This window comes from Plectropomus leopardus, chromosome 10, assembly GCF_008729295.1.
Source record: "Plectropomus leopardus isolate mb chromosome 10, YSFRI_Pleo_2.0, whole genome shotgun sequence".
Classification (NCBI taxonomy): Eukaryota; Metazoa; Chordata; class Actinopteri; order Perciformes; family Serranidae; genus Plectropomus; species Plectropomus leopardus.
In genome coordinates, this window is record NC_056472.1 from 5,174,523 (window position 1) to 5,187,351 (window position 12,829).

The 12,829-nt window shown below is 39.8% G+C and overlaps 2 protein-coding genes across 2 annotated transcripts in view; one reads left to right on the top strand and one right to left on the bottom strand.

The window, feature by feature from the left end:
- Positions 1-28: 28 nt before the first annotated feature.
- On the top strand, positions 29-3,019 carry ybey (ybeY metalloendoribonuclease). The gene is made up of 4 exons (XM_042495074.1): positions 29-616; positions 796-927; positions 2,013-2,081; positions 2,673-3,019. Exons 1-4 carry the CDS (start codon positions 407-409, stop codon positions 2,766-2,768), a joined length of 507 nt encoding a protein of 168 aa, XP_042351008.1. The 5' UTR covers positions 29-406; the 3' UTR covers positions 2,769-3,019.
- A 20-nt stretch (positions 3,020-3,039) lies between these two features.
- usp37 (ubiquitin specific peptidase 37) overlaps positions 3,040-12,829 on the bottom strand; it is a 64,950-nt gene continuing 55,160 nt past the window's right edge. Inside the window, exons 2-17 of the mRNA XM_042494681.1 lie at positions 12,287-12,442; positions 11,950-12,081; positions 11,646-11,769; positions 11,300-11,547; positions 11,064-11,181; positions 10,319-10,398; positions 9,906-10,070; positions 9,006-9,059; positions 8,660-8,807; positions 8,350-8,569; positions 7,555-7,721; positions 7,213-7,273; positions 6,051-6,166; positions 5,798-5,867; positions 5,262-5,400; positions 3,040-4,772 (exon numbers count right to left, since the gene is read on the bottom strand). Of these exons, the coding sequence (XP_042350615.1) occupies positions 4,685-4,772; positions 5,262-5,400; positions 5,798-5,867; positions 6,051-6,166; positions 7,213-7,273; positions 7,555-7,721; positions 8,350-8,569; positions 8,660-8,807; positions 9,006-9,059; positions 9,906-10,070; positions 10,319-10,398; positions 11,064-11,181; positions 11,300-11,547; positions 11,646-11,769; positions 11,950-12,081; positions 12,287-12,442 (2,086 nt within the window). The 3' untranslated portion in view covers positions 3,040-4,684. The remainder of the gene's footprint in view (positions 4,773-5,261; positions 5,401-5,797; positions 5,868-6,050; positions 6,167-7,212; positions 7,274-7,554; positions 7,722-8,349; positions 8,570-8,659; positions 8,808-9,005; positions 9,060-9,905; positions 10,071-10,318; positions 10,399-11,063; positions 11,182-11,299; positions 11,548-11,645; positions 11,770-11,949; positions 12,082-12,286; positions 12,443-12,829) is intronic.

The following is a 12,829-nucleotide window of genomic DNA, read 5'->3' on the forward strand; positions in this document are numbered from 1 at the left end:
CACATTTTTCCATATCCGGTTCCGGTCCGACGACTCTTCAGGTCCCCGCTCAGTGCTCAACTGCCGACAGTTGCTGCTAACGTCGCTCGAACGGGCTTTAAACGGGCGTGAGACCGCTTTACTTAGCGATAGAATAGGATTCATTTCTATTAACTGTACTGTCATATCTACAAAAACCAGAGAGGGCATAAATAATCGTTTTCGGGGAACTACATGTTGCTACCGCCGGCGGACGTGTCACCTTGATTTCTGTCTGCCCGAAATGACTGAACAACGCTCGCGACTGACGCAAAGCTAACCAACCGTCCTCGTGAACTTACCGCCAGGAAGTGGGTTAGTTTTAATGTTAACTTATGTCTCGGGATTTTTAAAATAACAGTTTTCTCTTTTTACGTCGCTTTTTAAAATGGGAGTAGTACTGCGGAACCTCCAAAAGGTGGTGCCTCTTCGCCGCGCGAGACTGCGCAAGGATGTGGACACACTGAGGCACATACTGGGCATCCAGAAATTTGACCTGGGCATCGTCTGCGTGGACAACCACAGGATCCAGCAAATTAATTACACATACAGGAAGAAAAATGTACCCACGGACGTGCTCTCCTTTCCATTCTACGAGGTAAATATGACAACATGCCAACATATGACTGTAAATGGACAGCCACCTCCACCTTCAAGTGTAAACTGTGAGCCAAACTAGAACCTGGTGGGAAGGGCTCACCAGGATTCATTAAGGTTCTCAATGAATTCATGGACTTGTTAAAACAAGTCACTAATGGGACCTTTACCTGTTTTTAGGACTTGAGACCTGGTAAGCTGCCTTGTCCCTTTCACAGAGATGAGCTGAACCTTGGGGACATTTTCTTGGGGGTCGAGTTTATGATGAAGCAGTGTCAGGAGGAATCCCTAGATCTGCATTCAACGCTCACTGTGAGTAGCTACAGGATTACATTTAAATAAATGAATATATATATATATATACATATATATATATACCTTTGAAACTGGAGCAAAATCACTTTTCTTGCACGGCTTTCTGATGCATTTCACAAGTGTTTCAACCCTTGAACCCAAAGAAAATTGGTGGTGTAAAAAAAGCAATGAGCATAAAAGGAAAAATGGAAAAGAAAGTTAAAAACAAAGGAATTAAGTGGAAAATGTGCTTAAAAATTATACGATTTTTGTAACATAATTTAAAATATGCAATTTTGATCATTATAATTCCCCAACCCTTATCTTTTCATTTTCCCTAGACATTTTGAAAAATTAATTGTCTAAATCTCCAAATTTCTTAAAATTTTCTGGACATTTCTTAGTTGCTCATTGTCTTTTTCCCCCATGGTTTTTCCAATAAAATCATACCAATTTGCTCAGGGTTCAAATACTAGTGAAATATGTCTGGGAGCATCACAAGAAAAGCGATGTTGCTCCAGGTTGCAAAGTGTTAAAAAAGAGCTAGGGACAAACCTACTGAAAACTCTAATTATATTTATCATAGTTACATATTAAAAATAATTTGCAAAAGTATTATATCTTTAAAGCCCCTTTTACATGTCATTTCATGTTTTTTTTCCCTTTTTTGTTTGTAACCAATTTTAAGTTAATTTTCATGTACTTTTTACTAATTTGTAAATTTTTAGGTCATTTCTCCTTTTGTTGCTTATTGTCTTCTTCCCATGTTTTTTTTTTTTTTTTTAAGAAATCAGGCTACTTTTCTCAGTTTTCAGAGAGTTTCTGGATGTGTTAAATGGTTTCACTTTGGAGACCTTTAAAGAACACATGCTTTTAAAACCCGCTTGTGAGTTTGAGTTCTGAGGATATTTAAAATAAATACAAAGTACAACCATTTCAAGTTGAACTTCCCTGCTCGAAGCCAAATAGAATAACTCTTTCTCCAGTGCTATAAAAATGACTGGAAGTGCCTCCTTCATTTTACATCAGCCCATCCCCTCTCATAAAATAACAAATAGTCCCTTGGTTGATATTAATTGCTCTTTATTCGCCTCATGTTTTAGGTCGTCACTGCACATGGTATCTGTCACCTGTTGGGCTACAGACACGAGACAGAAGAGGAATGGACTGAGGTTTGTATGGATAATAAATGGTGAAATAATCTAATGTTCAAAGCACATTTAAAGATTCAGTTCAACCAAATTAAAAAGTGACTTATTCTTCTATAACCTCTAGTGTATGGTATGTAGCCATGAGGATTTTGTTTTTTATGTGGCCAAATGTATTTTTAAGAGACATTTCTGCCTCCATCCCCAAAACAATTTATGTGAATGAAATTTCTTTTCCCACTCAATACAGAAATTTGTAATTTAAACTATTTATCAGAAATTTCTTTCTGGATCTCTCATTTTTGCTCTAGGAAATCCACAAAAGAGGCTTTCACTTATTTTTATCTGATATTTTCTTTGGTTATACAAATAGTTTCAGTAAAGGTTGTTCATAGAAAGTCCAATAAAACGATGTTGATGTCCTATTTCAAATGTAATTGCTTAAAACTGAGAGAACTGAACACATAATTACACAACAGCAGAACTGTTTCTGTGCTGTGTGGATGCTGCTCAGAGGGAGTTTTTGTACCCAGTAAATTTGTGAATTATAAACACATGTTCAGTCATGTTGTCAAGTACCAGAGAGGCTAATATTGTTAAAAATGTTGTTTGCAGATGTTGCAGAGGGAGAACTACATTCTAAGTGAGTACAACAGACTGACAGGGAGGCGACTGGAGCCGCTGATGAAGAGGTGCAGTCAGGACAGGTGACGATGACCGTCACCTGCTGATGCTGACATTACACTTGCACTCAGTGCACTATGGTGCTTGATATTGTTGTTCACTATCCTTTAACCAGGTGGACTACTGGTCTGTTCACTGGTATGCTGCCCTCTCCACAATCACAATCTGCAGCTACCTGTAAGGACTTTAATTACCAGGCAGGAGACAGACAGCTGTGTGACTGTGGGAGTCCCTTTTCCCCCCAAACACTTCATGTGTGTGTTTTAAACATCAAATTAAAAAGTCTTTCAAAAAAAAGCACTTTCACTGTTATATTTTATTAAAATCTGCTTTAGGAAGAGTCAGTTGTGTATGAAGGGTAGAAAAAGCTGTTAATCTTTACTTCACAAATACATTTTACCCTCTTTACACTGCATTTGGGACAGGATGTTCAAGAAAAGTAAATCAAAGGCTGACATAAAAAAAAAGAACCAATTTGTGAGCGACTCGCCTCCTCTCATAACTTGGTATACAACAGAATACTGTACTTCAAGGCTAATAATATAATAATGCACACCTTGAAATCCAACTATATATGGCTGTGTATCAAGAATATCATACCTATTTTTTATGACCCACATTTTTTTATAATGCTATATTATATAGATTTTCTTCTGCTGTGAGGGGAGTTGAGGAAATCATTGGATGTGGTCCAGCAGACATGTTCAGTGTTGCACATTAGCCATGGTGTTCTGAAATGTGGTTTCATTTTTACAGTGGCAATAAACAAAAAAAAAGCTGTACAACCGGTGTCTAGTGTCAGAACAGTACAGGAATAACAATACTTCCTCTTGTTCCATTCTACAAGCAAACAGCTGATAGGAACGAGCTGAACATGTTAGCAGAGGTCTAATGTGTTAAGTTCTGTATACTGGCCTTAGAGATGGTGAATTTAAAGACGTTACGCGATAGCTAGCTTCCCTGGTGGTCTAGTATTAATGACTTCTATTTGCCGTGGCATATCGTGACGGGTTAATTCACATGAATCGAACCCGTGTTGCAATAAATAGAAAATCTGTTGGCTTTTTATAAAGGAAAATCTGACTTACACACATTGTTGAGATCTGACAGACATTCAAAAACAACAAAGTTGTGCAACTTTCAAAGTAAAGCTTGTACACATATTTATAAAAAAGTTTTCTTGGGAGGCACAGAGTCAAAATCCCAAAAGAAAGTAGGCTTTACTGAGAAAAGCTCAGTCAAAACAGGCTCTGTTATTAGCTTTTTTTCTCTTTTTCTTTCCAAATCTATAATATGGAGACAACCGCACACACACAAATTAGTCTGTAAGTAAAACACAAAAAGCAACTGGGAAAACATCCACACGGTGACAGAAAGCTGATTTGAATTGGCCAGTTTATGCCACAACATAAATATTGCACCAAATGTACCCGCTAAATACAACACCCCTCTAACTCTAGAATAGCTTATACTCCAACATAGAATATATCTTTATTTAGTTTATTTGGGAAATAAAGGGTCTGCAAAACATACAATCCATGAAGCACCAGGAGCGTCTGGTGTTTGATAGCTTTTAAGAGAAAGTCTGAACGACCGACAGTAAAATTTAAAGAAGTTATTAAGAAACAAAGAAGAAAAACATTTACAAAAAACAGTTTTGATAAAAATAGCAAAGAAAAACTCCAGCCCCGAAAACATGGGAGGCAAAATTTGATCCACTGAACATTTTTAACTGCATTTCTGGTGTCTTTAAGAGTCTTGACAGTTTAGCACCTGTGTTGGCATGAACAGGTGCAGATTTAGCAGGGCATTTAGTGCTCTGTGGAGGAAAAGAAGTGCCTGAAGACGACCAAAAGAGGACGGCAATCAGTAGTACTCGAGGTTGTTCGGGGGGGAGCTCCATCTGCCAGAGTTCAACGGTGGATGTGTTCGTGTGGCTGCACTCAGAGAGGCTGCAGGACGTTCCTCCCTGCCTCAGAGGTGGTGCTGGCTCCAGATCTCTCCATTTCAGACAGCTGCTCAAACACATCCCTGAGGACACACGTGGACAAGCGTCTCAGAGCCAGCTCATCGAATGCATAAACATACACGACTATAAAATTTAGTCCAGTATGCATGTGGCTTGTTTGTGTCTAGTGTTTACTGTGGTGTAATACTAACGGAAATTGCAAAATATCTAGCAGTTTCTCAAGTGGTGCATAGAAGCCAATAATTTATCGGCCCAATATTCATTCATTGATTTATTATTTTATTTAAAGCCTTGGAGACCACAAAAAACATTATCAAAGCAGAAAAATACAAGGCTTTTACTATATATACAAATAACCAAATCTTAAAACAATGACACAATCAATGAGATCACAAATGAAACCTTAAATTCTCTCGGCGTCACCAATGAGGACAGCTTAAAATTTTGCTGAAGCATATTTCAAGATGTTTTTGATGCATTCCTAATATTACACCCGCATAAGACAGTAGCTGTTTAAAGACACCATCCCCCCGGTTATTCTGCCAACTCACTTGTGCATGTAGAAGAAGATGTATCCACTGCGGTCCCGGTCTCGCTGCACGGCTGCTTCCTGTGTGCGTGACACGTCCAGGTCATTGTAGGTCAGCCACGACTGCTTCTTCATGTCGTACACGTCACTGATGTAATGGCCTACGGTGAAAAATATACGTTCATTTGTGGACAAGTACTGATATGCCATAGTGCGCCTGAGGAGGACGGGATCTCATTCCAACCAAAGACCATTGTTAAGACCAAACTTTAAAGTCCATACTTTGTGTTGCCAAATCACGCCAAAGAGTTTTACCACTCATCTGGAAAAGCTAAGGGTGCTACCTCTGTCCTACTGACAGCAGCAGACAAGCACTTCAAAGGTGGCACTGTGCTGGGCAGGTTACATGTGATAACACTCAGTGTAACACATCTCATTATAACTTGCTCTTTTTAAACGGGTAGCTGTAAAACAACTCCTATGCAGTCGTTTGCGTAAATCTTCATACAAGATTTATCTGCATGGCGAACAGAAGCTCAAACAGACACAAATACTCACCAGAGGAGGAGCTGCTCCCGATGTGACTGACGACACTGATTAGTCTGAAAGAGTTGGGCAAGTCTCCGCTCTGTGGATCACAATATTTATAAGCAGGTTACTATGAATCAAAGTGCTTCAGTCAGTGTATCACAGTATATCATTGATAGTGATAGCTGCTTCTCAGTTCATTGTGGAAATAAACTAGTGTTTTAATAATGTAGCACGTTCTACTTGTTTAAAATAAAAAGGGAAAATGCAGGATGTTGAGTACCTCAGCGTTCCTCTTCAGGTTCTCTGCCTCTGCTTCGGTGTACTCCATGTCCAGCACGTCCTCGTTGCCAGAATCATCATCTGAGCACAGCAGCTCAGGCAGAGAGTTGTTGAACTCTGTTGGGTAAGGATGGGAAATTGATTCCAAGTATTCCAAGGTATAAACTCTTGAGATTGGTGCTACATGACCAGAGATGGTCATGGCAAAAAGCCTCCAACTACCAGAATGCACTTTGGCACACTGGACCGATGAACTCCTCGCTTGTGGGTAACGTAATACATTTCTGTTTTCCTTGTTCCTGATTCTGCTAATTGACCACTTCTACCCCAAAATTTTGGCCTTTTATCCGTCCCTCACTCCAATTGCAAGACAAAAGGTGATTGTGCATCTGCCGTTTTAGCCCCAACCCTCAAGAACAATCTTCTCCAGTCCATCAGATTTTCTGATTCCCTTCACTATTTAAAGAATCTACCATAAACCCACTTTTACAGGCTTCCCTTTCTGTAGAGTAATGCCATGTGTTATGTTTTTGTTTGTTTTAGTCTTTTCTGTCTCTCACTGTGCTGTGCTCTATATTGTAATTTATTTACACTTGATTCATTCATTAATTTATTTTAGATGTGTATGCGCTTTGTAACTGTGTTTTAAAGAGTGCTTTATAAATAGAGCGTTACTTGCTTATTTATAAGTTAAGCGCAGCGCTTAGTTTTTGGCCCGTCTGAAAACAATATAGCGATTGGCTGGAAACAAATGATCTCATAGTGAGCCACAGTGTGGTTCTGAAAACACTTGAGCCGAGAAATAACGCATAAAAGTATCATGGTATATATTTGATCAACACGGCCTAGTTTTACTCTTTGATCTGAGTTTGAGAGAGAGAGAGAGAGAAAGTGGTAGTCTGCTCTCTCAAATTACTTTATACTCCTTTGGTCTTAATGCGAAAGTACAATCTGTAGTTCCAGCAGCAACCTCAAAGCCAGCTAAATCTATCAGATGACTACTGCCAACAGTGCCCGAGACCAACAAACAAAACAAAACAAAAAAATGTCAATAGTACTTGGTCCGGCAAAGATGCTCAAAGACAGCCCCAAAACACAGGCTTTTGAGTGATTATCAGTTTCAACAGTCTGGTACTCAACATTCAGTCAGTCTTGGTACATACCTTGCAAACTGAGCTCAGTGGCCCTCTTCAGATCATCATCCTCTCTCATCTCCTGGGCCTCCTGTATGGGGTCAGGTGGACACAATTAGATTTAGTTTAAGAAATTTCAACATTGCATTCACACAGGTCATGACTGCTGGGTGTTTAATGTCTGCTCATCGACTACAGGCTTCAGTGAGATCAATGATATTTTGAAGATTATTATGAGAATTACTGTAATGTTACACCAGCTTAGCCTGGACAATCAACATTACTAATTAAGAGTTATGGAGCTACAACAGTATTTAGATGCAGTGCCACTATTCCATTCTTAAAGGAACGTCCTGCAGGAGTTAAACTTACATGCTCCTGGAGGCTCTGGGCCAGAGCTTGTTGTAACTCCTGTTCTTCCCTCTCCTGATCCAGATTATACTGCTGGACCCAGTCCAGTTCTCCCTGCTGCTGCACGCTCTCTGGAGTCTGGTTTTCCTTATTCTCATCCATGGTCAAGTCCAGGGAGTCCAGCACATCTACACAAGATCATCACATATAACTCAGTTATCATAATACTTAAACCAGTTATCTCCATGTTAACACCCATACGCCCAACTTTAATAATCACATTACTTATCTTTAGACATATCAGGGTTTCCCACACATTTATTTATTTCTTTTTTTACAGTTAAAACATCTGATAGATTTCCTACTTTTGGAGCTATTTGAATACACACACACACACACACACACACACACACACACATATACACATTGTGGAGTTATTTATAACATCACAATGTCGCAGTGCAGACTACACACAGTGCAGAGATGGAGCAGCAGAATGTCAGGTGCATTCACTGTGAAACTTAATAGGATAGTCTGGTATTTTTGAATTTGGGCTGTATGAGATACCTATTTATAGTCAGTGTATAACACACAGTAGCTGGAGGTCTGCATGCTCACTGTCATCAAAATTTAATTACTTCATTGTTGAATCCAAGTGGACGTTTGGGCTAAATTTAAAGGAATTTCCATTAAGAGGTTTTTGAGAAATTGTGTTCAAAAGAATGGGATGAGTTTACATGGAAGCACAAAAACTGATTTTCCCCTGTAAAAAGAAACAATTTTTCTCAATGTTTTGAGCTCATGATGTTGGATTACCTGCAGGCTGCTTGCTGTCTGTCTCCAGCAGATCTGTATGATAGGCCAGGTCGTGGGCATCTGCATCTCCAAAGCCTGTGTCGGGGCTGCTAGTTGGCTCATCCTGCATGGAGGGTGGAGCCGAGAGACCAGCCTCTTGTCGACTCATCTCCAGCACGGCCGCCAGCATTTCATCATCATTTATACCGCTGAAGTCAGCTGAATCCATTGGTGCTCCTCGCTGAAGACGCAGAACAACAGTGTCACAACAGAGGCAAACAAAAGAAGGAGACTGACTCATAATTGTCACTGTTTGTTCGAGAAAGCTTACCTCTTCCGGCCGGTCATCGTCGTCAGGCAGACAGCTGCTGAAGCGTCTTTTGCGGCTTGCGATCACCTTTCTGCTCGGCTCTTCTTCACAGTCGGAGTCCATGAGGATGGAAGTGCAGCTGGAGTTGGCTGCCTTCCCTCCAATCCTTCTACAAGCACAGTTTTTAACAATTATTTTTGGCATTATCACTACCAAGGCGCTCCAACACAGACACTTTATCAAGGACACTGAGTACAGAACAAGTCGCAGCACACTTAGAACATTAGTCAAGTTGTGGCCAGTTTAAATCTAACTCGTCTGTTTTCACGTCTTTATCTGAAAGTCTTGTAGAACGAGCTGTACTTACCGGAGAGGTGCTGTGGAGGAGTTGACCGACTGTGAGGTTTTGAGTGTTCTGGACCTGAAAACAAGAAAAACATTTAGAAACATAAATGTTTGCTGTCATCACTCAGCCAAAGGAGCCAATTTTTTGCATCTAATTCAACTGCAAAGCCCATTCACTTTCGTTCTATTTTAACACTTTAAAACATGAGTGAATTGGTTTGATTTCTTTAAAAAAAGAAAAAAAGCAATGACCAACTTGGCCAACATATTATGAGAAAATAGTAAAAGGTGACAGGAAAATGACCTCAAAATTTGTTTTTATGAAGGAGATGGAGAGTATTATGGAAATTAGAAAATTACCATCCCCCAAAATGGGAAAAATGTCCAGAAAACAATATCCATAATTATATATTTAAAATTATGTCATAGAACAAAAATATATAAATATATATTTTTAATTTTCATAATTTTTTCGGCTCATTTTTTTTTTTTTTTTTTTAAACTTCCTTTCTTTTTTCCCTTATTTTCATGTAATTTTCTCTAATTTGTTTTATACTAATTTCTTTCTAATTTTCAAACCATGTTAAATACCACAGTGATCATGAAAAAGCATGTGTTTGGGAAGTGCTGAGCATATACTGGATAAATAATTCTTGTATTATAATATATGAGCTGTGTGAAAGTTTGTAAACAGAAGTTTTGATATAGCTTTGCTGCTCTTAAATGCAGCCCTCTACAACAATTTATCAAGGAGTTTTTGGGGTCTAACACGAGGTGAGTAACTGACATACAAATGACCATTTCAGGAATAAGTGTTCCTTTAAAATCCAACTGAATCTTTCAATGGCTCAGGATGTTATTAACCAGCATTTGACATGTTTAAGGTAACTATTTATTCATTTTAGTTGATAGGATGTCTTACATGGAGGCTTGGGAAGTCCAGCCGAGACTAATGGGGGGTCGTGTGGATTCAGTGCAGTGGGACAGCAGGGTCAGGTGTCTGGGAATCACCACCTGCTGGCCCAGCTTGCTGTTCATAGACAACTGAGCATTAAAGCTGTACCGTTTCAGGTGGAGGATGAGCACTCTGTGAAGAGATAAATTTCATTACAAATCAGAAAAGTCATTGGCTTCTTCCTTTATCAAATGCTTGTTTTAATTCTGCTAATGATCAACGGACGATTAAACAACAATAAAAAAAACAGTTTAGATTCAGGCAAGCTGAGCAGCTACTGAGCTTATATTGTAAATGCAGTGTGCTTCTACTCAACTCTGACACTAAATGTGAAAACTTCTCATTGTGCATTTCACTGTCTGTAGTCTGTGTGCAAATACCTGGGCAGTTTGCTGAATTTATGTGTAACAGTCGCTGATTTCCCATTGCACTTTTCACACGAGTACTCAATCTCCTCCATCTGCAAAAGGAAAAAGAAAACTTCTATAGTTAAACAGTGTTTCTCCCATATGCATTCAGCAGTTGCTTTATGAAAATGCCCACATGCCTTTAACTCCTCCTATCTTCTTTGAGCAGACAGCGTCAGGAACGAACATGGATTATAAACTGAACAACTCCAGATAAGGGGTTTCTTATAAACTGGCCACTGATCATTAGTGGCCAATATTTGTTCTCTGATTGACGGTCGATCAGAAGACACACAGCACGAGACAATTTCTATACACGCCACTAAAACAGCATCACTGGTCTGGCTGTTCATACAAACTGTAGCTCAATCTGAACATTCATTATTAAAGTCAGACACACCGTCTCTCTCTCCTCTCTGCACGTATACACATCACAATGACTGCTTCTTTAGAGACAGCGATACATTCTACTGTTTTCTGACAGTGGTTACACTCAGCTTTGATCAGTTATTTATTGTTCCCACATGACTGACATGACATCTTTATATATTTGAGCTCTTTTTCATCTGCATTTCTTCTGGATTTGAGTAGATTTGTCTCTGTGACTGGAAACGCACGGTTAATTAGAGGAAAACTGGAGCAATTGTAACAATATTTGGATACAAATTTGATCAAAAATAAACCTCTGATTCGAACTATAACGAGGTTAAAGACTCACCCTAAAAAAGAGATCAAGAGAATCCTGGATCGAGCGAAGTGGGAGGGTTTTCTTTCGCCGTGGTAGGTCGATGGACAGGTCGTTGAACTGCTCTCGCTTGCTCACTACCTCGCCACAGCTGCAAAAGAACACGAAGCCATAAAATGAAATCTCTTTTCTCCAGAGTCACTAACAGTTTGGCACATATAACAAAAAAGACAAGGATAAAGTGAGAGGAAGCAGGAGACAGGCCTCACCCTTTGCAGGTGATGGTGTGCTGCACCTCAAATTCCATGTTGACCGCGACAGGGCAGGTGTAGATGCGGGAGGTGTCCGCCTCTTCACCGGGCTCTGCCTTGGCTGCCAATGAAGTCACCTCCTGGCCGTTCTCGCACACGGCAGAGGACGATGAGGACGCTGCAGCTTCGTTTGTCCAGCTCTTGTTCATTTTCTCCACATCGTCCTTTAACTGGTCCAAACACTGGCTCAGGAACTCATGAGCATCCTGGTAAACGAATCAAACAAAAAAAAATTTCTGGTTGAAATTTTCAAAGTACCAATAGACAACTGCTCTGAACTGTTAACACTTGAGGGAGATCTTACATTCTGCATGTTCCCAGAGAAACGCTCAGCTGTAGAGGAGATGGCACTCTTCACTTTCCTCAACAGGTCCTTTTTTGTCTCTGGACAGCCCACGTCCTTCTTGACCATAAGGTGAGCAAAACGCCTGCAGGCAGTGTCGATATCGCACAGAATGAAGTACTTTTAGGCATGTTTGGAAAAGGAGGCTAGCTGGCAAAGCACATGAACAAATTATTTTCTACAAGGATGTCCCTTTCACAATCTGAAGGACATCAGACATCACATCCATCTTGCTTTAATCTGTCCTCACAGCCTAACGCAGTACCTGAGCAATGCATTGATGGGCACTTTCTTCCACGGGATGCTCTGCCTCAGCATGTCGTTGGAGAAGGAAGGCAGGCTGAAGAGGGACTGCAGGATGGCATTCATGTAGCAAGTATTGCCCAGGTTGGAGAATCTGTGATATATCAATGAAAGGATTTACTTGATACATAAGAGATGTGGTTTTTATGATGCTTTAAGTGTTTATGTTTTAAAATCATAAACACAAATAATGTTGCTTGGAAAAAACATGTGGGGGGCATAAAAAGCTCTTTCTGATTTTCCATGTGTCAGTCAGGTTCACAGTATACAATATAAATAAATAGATGGCTTACTCTTACCCTTGTAGCGGGGGCTGTGGCTGGGCCAGAGTGGAAGGCCTCTGCTTGTTCCAGCCGCCGTAGTCCAGAGAGGGACGCACCTTCTTGAAGGGAGTGGAGTGATTGGGCAGCAGGAGGCTTCTCTTAGCTGATGGGGTCTGTGCTGTACTCGATGGCCTAAGGGGGTATTTAAGTAAGGAATAAACAGATGTAAATCACTGGCCTCACGATGACTTGATGCTTTAACGTGACAGTTAGCATCAAATACTATTAAAATTTCTCATTTTAATTTTGAAAACTCAAATACCTACGGTGATCTTCTGACAAAATTGTATAATCATGAGATTAACGTACAATAATGTGACACATGCAGACCGGCCAACTTTGGTCTTTCTGCAACTTATTTCCAAAGTTATATTATCTATGTGCTGTATAATGACTTTATTTTATTCCTATATTTATAAATATATACATTTCTTTATATTGTTAGGGTTTAATTTTTTCCACTCTTGCATGTGAAGCACTTTGTGCTGCATTTTTTTATGACAAGGGTTATACAGGATG

Bases quoted from the DNA above. Each gene is read 5' to 3' on its own strand.
- ybey (XM_042495074.1), top strand. From the start codon at position 407: ATGGGAGTAGTACTGCGGAACCTCCAAAAGGTGGTGCCTCTTCGCCGC. The intron at 928-2,012 runs GTGAGTAGCTAC...CTCATGTTTTAG, and splicing joins ATCTGCATTCAACGCTCACT to GTCGTCACTGCACATGGTAT. The intron at 2,082-2,672 runs GTTTGTATGGAT...TGTTGTTTGCAG, and splicing joins CAGAAGAGGAATGGACTGAG to ATGTTGCAGAGGGAGAACTA.